General features: G+C 39.6%; 2 protein-coding genes and 1 long non-coding RNA gene across 12 annotated transcripts in view; 1 reads left to right on the forward strand and 2 right to left on the reverse strand.

The window, feature by feature from the left end:
- cdk5rap2 (CDK5 regulatory subunit associated protein 2) overlaps positions 1 to 7,260 on the reverse strand; it is a 29,913-nt gene extending 22,653 nt beyond the window's left edge. For 9 of the 10 annotated variants that reach the window (XM_053447733.1, XM_053447737.1, XM_053447735.1 and 6 more), the window contains exons 1-7: positions 7,070 to 7,260; positions 3,927 to 3,982; positions 2,194 to 2,255; positions 1,317 to 1,427; positions 819 to 895; positions 539 to 662; positions 37 to 215 (exon numbers count right to left, since the gene is read on the reverse strand). In XM_053447733.1, coding sequence (XP_053303708.1) covers positions 37 to 215; positions 539 to 662; positions 819 to 895; positions 1,317 to 1,427; positions 2,194 to 2,255; positions 3,927 to 3,982; positions 7,070 to 7,122 — 662 coding nt within the window. In that variant the 5' untranslated portion in view covers positions 7,123 to 7,260. Of the gene's footprint in view, positions 1 to 36; positions 216 to 538; positions 663 to 818; positions 896 to 1,316; positions 1,428 to 2,193; positions 2,256 to 3,926; positions 3,983 to 6,107; positions 6,301 to 7,069 lie in introns of those variants that run through there. The other variant, XM_053447736.1, reaches the window with a different exon arrangement.
- Positions 7,261 to 9,418: 2,158 nt separating this feature from the next.
- The window catches only part of col27a1a (collagen, type XXVII, alpha 1a), a 65,224-nt gene continuing 57,752 nt past the window's right edge, over positions 9,419 to 16,890 (reverse strand). The window contains exons 43-61 of the mRNA XM_053447742.1: positions 16,753 to 16,806; positions 16,618 to 16,671; positions 16,478 to 16,531; positions 15,860 to 15,913; positions 15,544 to 15,651; positions 15,172 to 15,279; positions 14,900 to 15,007; positions 14,739 to 14,792; positions 14,011 to 14,073; positions 13,863 to 13,916; positions 13,743 to 13,778; positions 13,594 to 13,611; positions 13,310 to 13,345; positions 13,189 to 13,215; positions 12,993 to 13,043; positions 12,737 to 12,905; positions 12,538 to 12,647; positions 12,220 to 12,438; positions 9,419 to 11,840 (exon numbers count right to left, since the gene is read on the reverse strand). Coding sequence (XP_053303717.1) covers positions 11,694 to 11,840; positions 12,220 to 12,438; positions 12,538 to 12,647; positions 12,737 to 12,905; positions 12,993 to 13,043; positions 13,189 to 13,215; positions 13,310 to 13,345; positions 13,594 to 13,611; positions 13,743 to 13,778; positions 13,863 to 13,916; positions 14,011 to 14,073; positions 14,739 to 14,792; positions 14,900 to 15,007; positions 15,172 to 15,279; positions 15,544 to 15,651; positions 15,860 to 15,913; positions 16,478 to 16,531; positions 16,618 to 16,671; positions 16,753 to 16,806 — 1,524 coding nt within the window. The 3' untranslated portion in view covers positions 9,419 to 11,693. The remainder of the gene's footprint in view (positions 11,841 to 12,219; positions 12,439 to 12,537; positions 12,648 to 12,736; positions 12,906 to 12,992; positions 13,044 to 13,188; positions 13,216 to 13,309; positions 13,346 to 13,593; positions 13,612 to 13,742; positions 13,779 to 13,862; positions 13,917 to 14,010; positions 14,074 to 14,738; positions 14,793 to 14,899; positions 15,008 to 15,171; positions 15,280 to 15,543; positions 15,652 to 15,859; positions 15,914 to 16,477; positions 16,532 to 16,617; positions 16,672 to 16,752; positions 16,807 to 16,890) is intronic.
- LOC128462360 (uncharacterized) lies at positions 14,885 to 15,858 on the forward strand. Its single transcript, XR_008342366.1, has 2 exons — positions 14,885 to 15,064; positions 15,574 to 15,858. It is a non-coding gene; the product is annotated as an uncharacterized LOC128462360 (long non-coding RNA).

Here is a 16,890-nt window from a genome sequence, read left to right on the forward strand (position 1 = left end):
AACATGAATGTGTCTGTGTTTATCTCCTGTCCGTACTTGTCTTTTTCCTGCAGGGCCTGCTGCAGGTCGTGGATTACACTGGGGACTGCTATAGGGGTGAAGGTGTTTGGTAGACCCAGGGCTTGGAGCTGCTTCTCCATGTTAATGTTCTTGCATTTTTGCTGCTCAGCAATGGCTGCCATCTCCCCAACCTCTTCCTGAGCTGTTTGCAGACACTGACATGAAGCAAAAACACAAAGTAAGATGCATAATGAGGCAGTTCTTAAACCTGGATAACTATTTACTGTACTACATACTGGACCACTAGGACTTGCATCAGAAACATATGGACAAATATTTCTGCAGATTATGTTCACCGACATAAGACTAAGGAGTTTGAAAGCAACAGATGGCACTTAATAGGGGGAGGAACAAAAACATAAAAGTGCTCTCAGGGAGTTAAGTAATACTACAATACTGGCTGTGGCAAGTAACACAGACCAACAAAACTGATCAATATTAGCAACTCAATTAGGCCGAAACAATTTATTTGATTCACCTGTTCTAAGTCAGCTATCCTCTTGTTAAATGCATCTCGGAGAGCATCCATCTCTCTCTGAGCTTTTTCTCTCGCACGCTGGGATTCTCCTGATTCTCGACCAGCCAGACTTTCCAACGCTTTCCTAAAAACATTCAAATGGAGATTAGGGTTTACAGGAAAGTACTACTTCAGTTCTGGGATTTCATGACATTTGTCTGCCAAGTCAAATGACAGCAAATGCGAATGTAACTGCGATTGATCTTTGACACAGTGGGACTGTATAGGGAACAATACTTACGATGCAGACACTAGCAGTTCTTGTTTCTCTGCCAGGTCCCTCTTCATAGACTCCAACTCCACCTTCAGCTCAATGTTCTGTAAACAGAATGTTCATTACAGAACTAATCACACATCTGGAGCCATCACAAAAAAGAAATCCATCTTCCTGACAGTTGGTTGTTAATATGAGCAAATCAATAACCCCTTAGAGGTTTAGCTTGGAGGTTACACATAAAGATAACATTCTTAGATGACACTACACTTCACATGAAGAAATGAGAAGATAAGAAACACAAGTTTTCCAAATGAGAATGGAAGATTCCAATGGGCTTACATCTCACTCTAATAAAACTGGGACTTAGGTGAGCAAACCTCAGCTGAGTGAACTCATCTCATTAAGTTTTGGTCAGAAAGACTGAATCACAGGAAACAGAAGGTACTAAAGACAAACATGTATACATGATTAAGATTCAGAGCATTTGTGCATATTGTGTGCATAATAAAGTAAATACAACACCGTTTTGAATATGTCCTCGGTGGAGTCGTCACATTTCTGCTGCATGCGCTCCTCCATGAAGTAAATGCGCAGCTTCAGGTTAAAGTTCTCTTTCTTCAGAGCTGTGATTTGCTGCAAATGAATGTACAAGAAACATTTCAATACACGAGTAAATATCTACGATAATATATTCAGCAAATGTTACATTCAAATGTATGCGGCAATCTAACCTAAACTCTCCTCTGACTTTACTTTATTTGTATCAAATAAAATGATAAGAAAACAATGTTAAGTCAAATATTTGGGTCAAAGTATAAAAGAAGTGAAGCACTCTGTCTGCGGAGAAAAGCAGGACGACATGTTTACATGGCAGAAAAGGAGAGTGTGTATGGTTATTGTTAAAATGAAGGGAGGCCTTCATGCTTGTATGTATGTTTGAGAGTGAATGTGCGGGAAGTGGACTGTGCATCATTGTGCTCCAGGCTCAGAACAGCATACGTCTGGTAATGGGGGTTGGGGTTGACAGTCAAAGGGAGGAGGTAGAAGTCTAGACCCCTCCTTAAAGCTCTAATCATGCAGACAGCCGGACAGGACAGCCAAAAATCTGAGCATGCATTCCACTCAAATGCTGAAATATAGGCTTCGGGCCACCTCAGTATTTCCTCCTCCTACAACCACTTTTCATCACCAAATCTCCATAAATGGTCAGGATGGTTTGGTTTTAGTCAGTAATAAATCAGTAACACCCTGTTTTGTTGCGGTGAGGTAAAGTTGACTGCCAAAACTAATACTGACAATCTCAGTATTTCTATGTATTACATTCCCACTTAAAAATAAATCACAATTACAAGTGATTACCATTAGTCAACCTTTAATATGACTGATACAAATAACTCACATTCTCATAGTCCTTCATGGTGAGAGCTTTGATAGGAGACATCTTTTCAGGAAAGGACGGCACTGTAAATCAACAAAGAATTACATTTTGATTAATTTGAGTCAAATCTACTGTTCGATGTCGACTCTTTGAAATAGAGTATCTTCTCTGCTTAGAAGAAAAACTCATACTCTCAGCTTTCTTCATTCTGTTTATCTGAAAGATAAATAGAAAGAGAAAATAGTGTTGTTTCGTTACAGCTGAGATGAAACCGCTTCTGGAGGACAGCCCTGTTTAGCCCAGCTGAAGGCAGCCCACAGAGGATCATGTTACACACGTCAACAACACATTTCACAACACTAACCCCTGATTCATAGTGTGATGGCCTGAGAGGAAACGCTCCTCACGTGTGCAGTATGGGTTAATGGTGATGTATGTTTTTACTTCTAAATTAGATGTGTTGCTTATGTCATTGTTGCCTTCAGTGTATTCTCATTTTTTAATGTAAATCTATTTATCTCTTAATAGCTGAATCTAGTTTGGGTCACAGTGGTGACAGACTTACTGAGGCCAGTATCGAGGAAAATCAAAGAGTTAACAAAAATAAAAGATGGGTAGCTAGACAATAGAAGGAGCAAAACAAGATGCTTGCTGCAATAGATGGAAATGTCAGTTTGTTTCTAGTTCAGTGATTAAAGGATATTCTGTCTGTTCAGAACGCACATTATCCAAGATTCTGCAGACAGAATATTGTTTGAAGTAGGTATTTGCAGAAACAAGTTTAGTCAGCTATTAGAAAATCAGGACACAATCTTTATAGATAAAGTCTTCTTTCACTGTAGATGAAAATTTGTATTATTACTTTAGCTATATGTTTTTATTAAGTGTGATTTAGAAACATACTGGTCTGGACAAGAAAGATTTGCCAGAGCTCTCTGATAGACAACATTATGAAAGGGAAACACTTTCTAAATTATCTCAAACCTAAATTGGTATGTCTGAAATGAGGGTTCTTGTTACAGATCAGCCAACAAGTGCACAAGTACTGATTTATGAATTTGTAATCACAATACACATTTTCTGTTACTGTCCAAATGTTCTGTTATGATAAATACAGTAAATAAAATATTTGACAGATCAAGGTCTTCATCCCAGTGATCTAAAAGTAATATGAAAATCCAATATTGCAATAGTAAAATACTGTTCATTGAATTATAACATTTTATACAATAGCCAAATGCACCAACGCACACTCACACACACACCAAACCGAAAGCTACATATAGTAAACTCTAATAAATATTTGACACATATATATCATATCTCATTGTAGATTGTAATATTATCCAGGCATGTCCATTTTTACTTGAAACCCACATCAGTAAAACATTTCAAAGATTTGATCATAATGCTGCAAAGGTCAATGTTTTCCTTGACGTCTCTTTGCCTTACCCTCGCATGCTGACTTCACAGAGAACCACAGACACTCGCCTATATCTATAAATGAGTTGTTTACTGGCTTGTTTCTATTGCCTGTCCCTAAGTATATTGTTGGTACACAACAAAAGCACGACAGTGAATTGAAATGGAATTAGCTCATTAAAATCATCCAGCCAATCCCTCATTATAGCTTTGGAGACAAGTGTGGGAGGTAATAGCAACGAATCAGCAGCAGTATTAATTAATACACTGGGGAGGGTCACACTTGAGCAACAATGAGCACAACAAAAGAACAAAAGAAGGTTTTACTGTACCTGCCATGCTGTCTGCAGAATAATCTCCAGCATCTATGGAGTCTGGCAGTCTGCAGCTGGGGATAAAATCATTATGTTAGCAACACAGCCAAGTCACCACGAATAAGAGAGGTCACGGTTACATTTCAGCCAAATTCAAGATGAAAATTCATAATAAAAAAAATAAAAAAAATCACACCAAAGCATGCTCCCTTACTCAACTGGACCCACATACTCTGATTATTATGGTTTTTGAAAAACACCAATGCGAGGACTTTATGCAATGCGTTACTCACGCTGGCCAAGTTCACTGAGCCCTAAGGACGCTCCATAAATAGCTTAAGAATGACTCTCCGCTTCATTTACATCCACTGTGGCAGAGCCTCATTTCTGCGTATGTGTGTGTCTGCACGCGCGTGTGTTTGTGTGAGGCTGAGAGTGTGAGACCATGTGCCAGTGGCAGCCTAGCTCTCATGTCAGACAGGAGGAGGGAAATAGACAGAGCAGTTGATGGAGAATGCTTTCATTGGTGGACAAGTAAACAACTGTGACTCTGGTCAGTGAAGCGTCACACAGAGAAGAGACAGTGGTGTCACTCACAGACACGGTACAATGCACCAAACATCAGCAGCGCACATATGGATCACAATGACTCTAAAGGAACACAGCACAAATGTATCCCTTGCATTGGTAAAAAATATTAAACATTAGCCAGAATATTTCTAAAATCAGCTTTAGGAGGGAAATGACTTGCACAACAAAACATGCACTGCTGGAGTCCAGGCTCGTGTTCCTTGACCCCGACCTTTGTGACTAATAATATGATGTCCTTCATAGAACAACTTTCTCTCATACCTCCCCTGGCACCAGAAGCTCAGCGGCTCCGCTGCTCATTTGGTTCACAATATCTTTCAGTAAAGATCGACTGTTTAGTGTTTCTTTTAGTGAGATATTCTTTAAACGTAGAACTTGGCATATTGTTCTTCATGTAAAATTTGACTGATTTAAAATGACAAAATGTACATGGTAGGAAAGTTTACATCTTTGTGACATTGCTCTTTGATGCGTTTTATAGAAATACATATATTTGAATATGACTCTTAGTCCAATTTGTCCAGCTGCAATCTTTTTCTCTGGCCTTTTTGTCACACTCGACATGTTCCTGCTCGATTCACACTGTATATATAACTTCCATGGTGTCGGACTGCATTATGACACAGCTCCTCCCCACCTTTGTTTTGCTTCAACACTCTGCACATTACAAACTTAGAGCAACATGAAGCAACAAGTCATATCAGAGAGCATTAAATATAATTTCAAATGAAAATAATTAGACAATGGACTTGTATTCAGGTTTTTGATAGTGGTCAAATTTTAAAAAGACTAAGTGACCAGTATTCAATTTGTTACAATAACAAAACAAAACATGGAGATGAATTAGCAGCAAGAGCAAAATAACCCTCCACTAAATGCTGAAGGTCGGTGAAAATGTGTTGACAATTATTGCATCATAGATGTTTCACATGCCAAGCAACCCCTTCCTGTGTTAAAGGGGCGGAAGGAGCCTAAAACGAGAGTTACGATAAGCATAAAAGCACTGAAAATCAACATGTGATAAAGCTTCCTCACAAATGAAATATTCTCATGAAGAAGTGATGACATTAAAACACGTCTGTGCCACCAGTGCTGCACTTGTACAGACCCCTCCTGCACTCAGTGGAAACAATGTGAGCTCCTGTAAACAGTGACTTCCTCTTTTTCTCTCTCACTTTGTTCAGCTGCTGGTGGCAAACATGAGAGCAACTCACAACAATATCACCTACAGTGAGGACTTTAAAACAACATTAAGTGACGCCTCAGCGTACACAACACTGCCATATTATTCAAACCAAAAGAGTGATGTGTGTCAGGTTTCAGAATTACCGAATAAGTAATTTACACCACACATATCGGCTATCATCTTGAATTACTGAGGCACGCTAACCATCTGGATGACCACACATACGCACAACACAACACAGCTGGACTAGGACATTTAAAAAGCAGCCTAAATAAGTGCTCTACAAACTTTAAAGCAGGGATCCGACGTGACTAGTGTTTCACTGGAGCAGAAAGAGCTACAGACTATATATATATATATACCGCAAACACTATCCAGCATCAGCACTGGAGAGCACAGCGAGCATTGCATGGTTCACCTACCACGATCCCACTCGTCCCTCATGTCACGAAGAGGACGCAGGAAAGAAGATACAAAACACATATGACAAGTTAACACCTCGTCTTGTGCGAAGGGTGCAGGGAGACGTTGCTGCAGCAGTTTGAACCACGCTGGAAAAACTGGCTCTGATCATTTCCGCTTTCTTTCACTCTCGGTGTGACAGCTCGACTACTGACTGTGGTGATTTCACAGCACAGCGACGTCCAATGAGCTGCATATGATTTGTAACGGTAATTACAGGAAGCAGCCTAAACATGACATGCTTTGTGTACCAATGTAGCTACAACACATTGTGTGCATAACGTAAAGGAAAGGTTATTTGGATTTTGATCCACAACTCGAATTTGTATAAAACTTGATATCTGTTTTTGGACATAATCGGACCTAGATCACAAAAACTATTGTTGTTTTACATCAGGGTTATTGGCTGATTATTATTTCAAAGAATGGTCTTTTGACTTCCTTATGGTCTGTCAAGTACGCTACTGCAAACACAACATTTCCTAAGGACAAGGGTTGATAACTTTAGCTACAATAACTAGCATTCATTTGGTTCCTCTTGAATACATATAGAAATTGATGCTACAAATAGCTAGGTAGGAATACATACATAGCAACACCACTTTGGATGTGGACTCTCCAAATGTCAGACATCAACACAGATGAACAAACTAGTGACTTCCTATTAACCATAACGTTAACAAACCTATAAAATAGAGAATATATGTAGCTTATTACTCGTGATATACCTAAGGTAACTTCGTTCATTAACATCGTATAGCTGAGGAACAGTGACTTTACTAGTTCGGTGTGGTTTCAGTTAATAGTCGGGGCCTGAGCAGCGCTAACTAGTGTTTTAGGATTAGTGTGTTAGCTTCAACGTACAACAGCGCTCACACATGCTAGCGCTAGCTCGCTAGACACCGTTGTTCGTTTGTTTTACCTTCCGTTGATATCAACGGGGAGCGTCACGTCGTCGCCCGCGAATGAGTCCATGATACCGGTCCACTTGTTAAATGTTCCTGGAGGGATAATGCGACATTTCACCGACGAGACGCGACGTAAAGTTCGAAAAGCGGGACGGAATTCAAAACAGCCCAGGCTACCGCCATCATAAGATGGTAAACGTCACCAGTGTGCACGTTGGAAACTGGTGCTGCCTTCAAGCTGCGTGGGAAATATTTCAAATCCCTGAAATCGCGCAGTAGATACGTTATAGAATAGGAATAATACTGATATACATTTAAACAGAATGCCCCTGTGTTATCGTTATTTTAACCTCCATTTGTGTAGTGGTTAAAATGATATTTAAATGTGATATGCCAGTTTAAAACACGGGGTTGGTTCATTTTCCAGTGTTGGGAAATGCAGCAGTGCGCTTGGGGTATTCTGGGACAAAGCGATTGGCCAAAAGCAACACTTCAGAAATATGTCTGCTCTGTTTACAAGCGTGCAGTGTTTCTGACAACATGCTTCACAAATCAAATGTGTTTCCATTCACAGGACTCTTTATTATCTTGACATATGCAGATCGCCACAGTCACATAAAACCGTAAGTTTAGAATAAATGTGCAGCACGTTTACTGTTTACAACTTTTAGGTTGGCTTTGACCGAGAGTCTGTCTCTCATCATTAGAGAGTGCGCTTCACTGTAATGTGTATGTGTATGTGTGTGGTGAGTTGGCTGGAGGGTGTGTTGCATGGTGGTGACTGGTGAGGCTTAATTAACACTTGCTTCGATTCACTTATAACATGTGGTAGAATGCAGTCTACAGGGATGACCACAGTCTGGACATTTTATCAGCCATTTGAAAAGAGGTTCAGGGGGATTCAGAAACCTGCTGAGCGGAGAGATGGTTCACCTGCAACATGAGTCAAATGCATACAAGCATAGCGCCATCGTGTGGTGTAACTGTGGATTTCAGCGGGGCTAGAGAAGGTATAAAAGCAAAAAAAGCTGTGTAATATTTATCAAGGGAAGTGATCCAGTCTAATGTACAGATGTAGCTTGTCAGTTTCTTTAATTTGTCATTTTTTAATCTAGCACGCCCCTCCTCAACACACACACACACACACACACACACACACACACACACACACACACACACAAACACCATGAAGACTTTCTGTGAAACACCCACCACTCCCTTTTCTTTTCATATCTGGTTCAAACAAGGGCGGTTCACCGACTGTGCAGTGCAGAAAGCCGCCTCCATGGTCAGTTCACTGTACTCCACCATATTGGGGGATTTACACAAATAAAGTACAATATCAACTAAGATAGGTCATATATTATTAAGTAATTATTTTGGCACTGTCATGAAGAGGGGCCTTGTGTCAACATCCAACTTATAGACCATTATTACTGTTACCTCAGCCAAGGAGGATATGTTTTCGTCACTGTCCGTTTGTTTTTCTGTTTGTCGGCAGGCACATTTCCATGAAACTTGGTGGAAGGATGGGACATAGGCCAAAAAAGAACTCATTAAATTAGACAGATCTAAACATAGATCCGGACAAAGGATCCTGGATTTTTTTTTATTACTTTCTTTAAAACTGAGTATTTTTTTTACATTTCCCATTCTCATACCAGGGAATGATGCATTGATCTTGATGGGATAAATAACAAAGTTGGCTATTGATAGTGTGTTCAATTTGGTTGTAGTTTAGGGGGACTTTTTGGCCTTGGTGGAGGTTTACTGATTCTTGATTAATATCATCCAGGGCATATTCCTCATAAAGACCTTTGGTGAATTATTCCGTCCTGATTTCCCTACTAGTTAATCTGATCATGGGCTCAACAGATCATCAATCCTCCGCAAGACTATCCTCTTACCTCCTAAACTATTTTTGTAGAATTTTGGCACGTGAAGGTCACACAGGTCCATGCTTCTGTTTCTAGCTGTCATGAATCAAACAGAGAGTGTCTTTATCTCTGAAACTGTAGTCTCATAATCAAGCAACATTACAATGATTTATTTATATATAAAAGTGATTTGAGTTGTGTTACAAAACCCTTGGCAGTCGTCATAAATCTTTGCCTCTGGTTGCATAAGAAATAATTCACTATATATTTTCAGATCTTCAGTGAAATTAAAGATATGCAACTGTACCTTTAGAAACTAGCTTGGCTTGTAAATATCAATACAGGTTGTGTAAAATTGCTTATGAGCAAATTGCATAAGTGATAACAAATTCTTTATAAAATAGTTGTATGCATCAGATACTTTATTATATTTGTTTGTAGGTATTCCAGCTACAAAAGTTAAGCTTAAAAGTAATCATCAACAAACAAATTGAAAGTTTTTATTGAACAAATGGACACTGAGCAATGGATAAAGTAGAAAGGCAAAGGATGTAGAGACCAGAAATGGTTTTGTACAGAGTTTGATGACTTACTGTATTTGGCTGATACTTTCAAACAGATATTTAAATGATAGAGGAAGGCAATAGACAACCTTAGCGATGGGATTTGTAAAACTGTGAGGTATTCTGATCTCGTTTTAATGTCTACAACAGATTTACAAACAAAAAAAAAGAAGAATCGATTTTCACATATTTGCATAATTCCTTAAAAACACAAGTTATAGTATAGCACAGAGTCCTGGTACAGTACATGGTTGATTATCATAGAGGAAAAAAACAACATAAAGCATTATAACAAAAATTAAAAAAATAAAAGATAATTAACATTGTAATAAATTTGTTCTCTGGAGCCCCAAATTTACACATATAAAATCTATTAACTCCAAGACCAGTTGGGCGAACTGATATATAAAGATGTCATAAAGAGTAGTATTGCTTTAACCAACAGATATTTGCTTAGTTGGCCACCACGTTTACAACATTAAATAACATTAAATTAGCAAGAGGGGATTTCCACTGTATACAGAAAGATTTGCACAATTATACACACTTGTGTCCAGCTACAACAAAGAAACTTAAATTTAATTAAAACTATCTCCACTACATGTGTTTCTAAAATATTACATACAGCTTTTGGGGGCTTTGTACAGAAAAAAACAACATTTTATTACTCATATAAAATACTTCAAACCCTGTGATTTATACTGGATACAAAAGAAGAATCTGTTTTTGGAGTTTTTAAAGTTATTTCTAAAATATTTTCCCTCAGAATAAATTGCAACATTGAAAAAATAAACTGTACCAATGGTTGACTATTAGGGAACTATGGGTGGGATATTACTGTTGTAGTGGATAATGGAAGCGATGACAATATACAGACTTTATCTTATTAATCTAGGCAAGCATGCACAAAAAGAAAACATCAGAATAGTTTAGAAAAGTGGTGTAATTACAGCACTATGATTAGCACCTTAGATAATTTACTTAGCACCATGCATTAAAGAGAAGGTGGCATTCAAAAGAGGGCGTTTAATTTTGATACCTGGACCCACTCTCCCCTCTCCTGTGGCTCATTTCTCCTCTAGGTATTGCCTGTATTTGTGATCCGTCTACTGTGAATAAGGTAGACACTCCTCGTAAGACTGATGTGACACTCCACAGTAGAAGAGCAATTAATAAAACACTTTTGAGAACTAGAGCTCTATACGCTTAGGTATATTTTTCTTCTAACGTCCACAACCGCATATATTTCCCCCAATCATCACTGGCATCTGGTTCAATTGAGTATGAGTTATAAGTATGGCAAAAAAAATAATATTTAATGCCCTGACCCATGTGAACCGTGAATGGCTTCAGACGTAATTAACTGGGAGTTGACTGGATGTTACTGGTTGTTCCCACGTTAGAGAGGAATCTGAATGCTCCCATTTGGAGCATTAGTAAATGCAGATGTAATATATGCAAATGAGCCTGCCTCTGGATAAATCCACACAAGCAAGATCAGGAGGAGATGAGCACCAAGGGCAAACAGAATGGCACCCCTGAAAAATCCTTCCATATTAGTTTAAAATCTCAAATTATCTTCTCATTTTCTATTGCACTTGAAGGTTATTTCTTTACATAAGATATACATGTATAAAAGTTATAATAATACGCATACTTATATATATACATTTAAATGATCCCAATTACTTTTATTCTTCTCTTCTGACAGAATTGAATTCCTGGTATTTCCAAAAAAGTACACACAGTATACAAACTGTATATAAAAATAAGTTACTATAATGTCCACTGATTGACTTGGCCTTGTTCTCCCTTCACTCAGCAATGTTCAAGAGAGATTGTGTGGCATAGAGCCTTTTTTCTTCTCCAAGCAGTTGTACATGTGGAGATCCTTCTTGAAGAGCTTGAAGAAGCTTTTGCCGTATTGAGAAGCCATTAGTGCAAGAACTCCCCTGCTCCTCCTCAGATCTTCTTTGTCCCCCTTGCTTCCCACGCGTCCTCCCTCTGTGTCTGCAGTCCAATGGGAATTTGGCAGAGTGAAGCAGGATCTGTTTGGGAGGGCGGGGACTTGATCTCGCTTGGGTAGAGCTTGGCCGTGGATCGAAGGAGACTGCTCCGAACTCCACGTCTGCACAAAGATGTCACCCAGGGGTGATGATCCATCCCACCATGGTCCGAGGGGAGTGACGCTGCAGCCCTCACAGGAAACACACAGGACCTACTTCTAGGTGGTAACGTGAGCCGGGAGTAGAGGTCGGAAGGTTGTAGACGTCGACCAAAGGGAGCAGGGTGGGGTCCAGCGAGTGGAACACAAAATGGGTCTGGTGCCAGCGACCATCTCTTATCTGAAACACAAAAAGATCATATATTTAGTAGCCCAAGGCAAAAATATATTTTTGTTTGTTTGTCTTTCAGCCAGATTACTCAAAAACTAATCAAGCGACTTCCATGGAACTTGGTGGAATGATGAGACATGGACCAAGGAAGAGCCCATTACATTTTGGCACAGATCCAGGACAAATGAGCTTGTGCAATTTGGTGCAGATCAAAATACAAATCTAGATCTAATTGACTTAAATGTGGCTTTATAGGGGGACTGTTGGGACTTGGCGGCAGTGTATGCTCTACTAAGTGCAATTCTACTTTGATATATTGTGAAAGTCTGAAAGTCAATAATGGCACACAGTAAAAGACATTTAACTGCATGTCAGATCTTATTCTTACCATGCAGGAGTCTTCTATGACTTCTGGCTCCAGCTCTCCTCCCGCTTCGAACACCTCTCCACTCCAAGCTTTGAATCTCACAGACCCCTGGGCAACCAGCTGATCCTCAGCTGACCTCCAAATGGAGACGTTCAGGCAGTGGATGATGATGTGCTGCACGGCATCTGAACTCAGCAGGTGTAGGAAATTCATCTGGACACGACCAATGCTGATTGTTGGCTGCAAGAAAGACGTCGGTTAACAAGCCTGTATTGTGCTTGTGGGATATTTACAACATATTTAACTTGTAGACTTTGCTGATATAAGTTGTTTAAATACCTTGGATACCGTTACTGGCTTCAGGCAGGTCTGTCCACCTCCAGTAAAGTTGCAGGAGACTTCTATTGTATCTGACATACAGCCCAGGTTGGGGTCAATCCAATAAGTGCCTAAAAAATGCGAAAACAATTTTGGATCCTTAGTATATTTGTTTGTAAAACTCATCCCCATCGTTGTCTCCAACACGACACACACATACCATCATTTAACTTCTGTTCACAGCTATGCAGGTCCCTGCAGATGCGGGCAGGGTTGTCCCGAGCTCCCAGTGGGTTCTTCAGGCTCTGAACCAGGTTACTGAGGTAGTGGAGGGTCTTAAAGATCTCGGCGCCCTGGTCCAACATCGGCAGGTCCATCACTGGCTTATTCTGGACAAAAAAATACGAGTCTGTACAGTTTTCAATAGATCCAAGGACAAAAAGATACATAAATGTTCAAGGTCACTCTCCACTAACCTCAGTCCTGAGTGAGGTGTGTGAATCCATGAACAAAATGCCGTCTTCTTTCTGCAGCACAAAAACAAAATCTTAAAGTGTCTGATTTCTTCAGTGCCATTGATTCTTCCTGGATAACAAGTTACAGTGTAGTTTAACTGATCCATGACAACTCAATATCGAATTTAATGACATCATCAAACACAACATGTCTTACAAATGACGAAGGGACAGTCAGGGGACCCTAAAAAGCAGAGAAATAAAAGGATTATTCAGACAATGAATAATGAGACTCACTTATGACATCATGTGAAAACCTAAAGAGGTGAAAGACTTACTGGAGGTCCAGGGGGTCCACGAGGTCCTGGAGATCCCTAAGAAAGAAGAAAAACATAAATGATGGATGAGCTTATGATAAAAATTAAGTGGCCACAGTAAAATTCAAATGTTTTCCTTGTGTACATTTTTAATTTTTTAATTATTTATTACTTTTTACCAAGTGTTTATTCAATCTTTGCTGCTGTAACATGTACAATTTTCCATTGTGGGACTTATAAAGGACCATCTTATCTCATCTCATTCTATTTGTAACTGCAAAAAAGACAATGCAAAGAAAACATACCGTTGGTCCTTGAAATCCCTGCAGAGAGAGAGAGAAAACCTATTTTTAGCCTGACAATTGTCATCAAATCTTCTTTTAACACAGTAGATGATGTAAACAAGTGATGAAATTAAAAAGCACAGATGTGGTAAGACAACCAGAAGACTTACAGTTTCTCCACGATTGCCCTTCTCTCCTCTAGGACCCTGTAAAGAGATGTACACAATCACTAAACTGAAGAACAACAGCAGAGAGAATTTGAAGCTTCCTTTTTTCTGTATTATACATACAAAATTTCCGTTAGGGCCAGTAATTCCCATGGGGCCAACTACTCCTCCTCTGCCCTGATGGAGAGAAGAGGGTAGGAGAAAAAGGATGAAAAGGGCCATCTGCATTTCATCTGTGTACTCGCGATCATTAGATTACTAATTTATTTACCATTGAACCCTGTGGCCCCTTGGGTCCCCGTATGCCCTTTGGTCCAAAGTCTCCTGGAGGTCCCTGCAAACAGCCACGACAAACATTTCAGCACAAACTTTGTGCACCTCTTTAAAACACTTGATGGCAGTTTGCAAATTGTCTTGTTACACACTTATATTTGACTATATCAGTAGGTCATCATGGAACATCTGACATCACTAACTATTTCCATCCAGCTTTCCTAACAAACTCTGGCTTTGTTCTGTGTGGTGATTTCAGTAGAATACAACAGTCTTTACTGACACAGACGCGTGATAGATGCTTGTGCCGTACGGCAACTGTGTAAATCATTAGAGGAATTATATGGAACAGATCATTGGCAAGGAGTGAGGAGGAATTTTACTGGCTTGCTTCAAAGAGTAGCTGTGGTAATGGGGGTGGGGGGTGGGGGTCGTAAGTGATTTGGAAACAGAGTAACTGTCAATGGGTAGACTTTTAATATGTGTCAAAGACTGTGTGGAACAGACTTTATACATAGAGTACACACACACGTGCAGGAAAACATGTACATTTTTGTAACTATGAAAAGCTCAGTATGTATAGCCACAGTGAATGACTTGATTTTCACTTTTATATAGCGAACAAACAGGGTGATGTTTAATGACTCACTGGAGCTACATGTTTGATGTTGATGTTTTGTGCACATATATTGTTGAAGATGTGTTGATGTTTGATGTTGAACATACCCTTGGTCCAAAAACTCCCAGAATTCCTGGAAAACCCGCTTCCCCTGTATCACCCTGAACAAGAATTCAGTCCAGAATCAAAAAACATGTCATCTTTAAAAAGAGCCTGACATAATGTCATGAAATTTGTCTGTGTCAGTTAAGTTTGTGATGCTGCTCACAGGTTGTCCTTTGGATCCTAGGTCTCCCTGTGGTCCTGGCAACCCCATTCCACCTCTGAAGCCTTTCTTCCCAAGAGGTCCACTCTGGCCTCGGAGACCCCGCTCACCCTGGATGAATGAATCAATGAACAAAAGACAAGTGAGGACAACTCATGGGGCAGCTAAGTAATTATTCCTGCATCCCCTCCATGATATCAAAGTAGATCAAAAATGATGACTGTTATCCTTTTTATGCACTGTTAACGTGAATGCATTCTGCAAGTCCACTTTACCTTTGGTCCAATGCCCCCCTGATCACCCGGGAGTCCTGGGACGCCAGTTTTACCATGTGAGCCAGCTTTGCCGGGAAGACCAGCCTCCCCATCATCCCCATGCTCTCCCTAGATATGTATGGAGAAAATGGGATTAAGATGAATCATCTGTTAAGAACAATAAACTAATTTTTGTCCTGACAGTAGATCAGAAATAGCAAAAAATAAGGACTTGTTAATCAAGTTGTAATTTCTGTTCAACACATTTTCATGTATAGCATAATAAATAGTTATACTTATAGGAATTCATAGCAGGACTAAACTGTTAGTTATTTTAATTGGATCATTAAGGTTAGTGAACAACTGATTATTAGGATTACTTATTTGTCTCACCGGCATGCCTTTACTGCCATCCTTCCCCAGGACTCCATCAATCCCTGGTGCACCCTCCTGTCCCTCTCGACCCACCACACCTCTGGGACCAGAAGGACCACCCAGACCCTGAAGAGAAGAGAGGCCTTATCAGAGATCTACACCAAGCGGGATAATTTTTCATCCGTCTTCACATACAATTTTACTGTCCATATTGTTCTATTTATGACTTTTTTGATTAATCATTTCCAAGTATACTTGGCACGGATACAAACATTTTAAAAGTTATGAGTTTAACACTGTATGGATGTGGATGTAAAAAGAATCATTGTCCTACCTCTGTTCCTCTGGTTCCTTTTTGTCCGTTCTGACCCTTTTTGCCTTTACGACCCTAAATGAAGAGAAATTGTGTTAAAGGTGAAATTATTATTATTTTCCAATGCCACTGTTAATCTGTGCCAATAACCCACAATGCCACTATAACAGCTGCAGAACATTCTGATTTTCAAAATGTACTAAGAAGTTCTCGAGCCAAAAGAAACACATGACATTGCAGTACTTCTGTTTTATTATTATTATTATTACTGTTCATTCAGACTGATTAATTGCCTCGTCACTAAAATTGGTGTTTCTTTTGGATCTTTGCTGCATTAGCTAACTTTCTCTCTTTGCCAGAAACCGGCTATTTTTTCTGCAACTTCACAAAAAAGGTCGAACAATCATCTTCTACCTGGTTTACTTACACATTTAACTTACAACCAAACCAGAACATCTCAGGCATTCATGGAAGGTTGAACAACAGACACAGCTGAAGATTTGGACACTAGCTAATGCAATATGGGTGATAAATAAGACTGAATATCAAACCATTACTATTCAAACATGCCGACAGAAGCGCAAACATCTTATTACACACAAAGCAAACACACAAAATGTTTCTGTTTGACTTCCTTACTTGATCTCCTTTAGACCCTTTGTGTCCTTGTTGCCCACGAGGTCCAGGGTGTCCCTGAAATTAACATTCATGTTAATGAAAGCACATCGAGATAAGAAGTCTGAGAGCTGAATGTGGAAATCATAACCTCTGACACTCACAGGTAGACCATGAGCTCCAGACCTGCCTCTCTCTCCATCCACACCAATTTGACCCTGAGCAAAGAGAAACAGATTATTAACCATGTGATTCCTGAAAAGTAATTTTTTAAGAGAATCTGGAGTGACGGGACTTACTTTGTAACCCGGATCTCCTGATTCCCCTCTTTCCCCTCTGATACCGGGAGGACCCTGATGAAACATGAAGCATTTGATTTCTGCAGCCATGTACCCGATAAACAGTAAGAGGAGGGAAAAAAGTAAGTCAGGTGTGAC

This window comes from Pleuronectes platessa, chromosome 19, assembly GCF_947347685.1.
Source record: "Pleuronectes platessa chromosome 19, fPlePla1.1, whole genome shotgun sequence".
Classification (NCBI taxonomy): Eukaryota; Metazoa; Chordata; class Actinopteri; order Pleuronectiformes; family Pleuronectidae; genus Pleuronectes; species Pleuronectes platessa.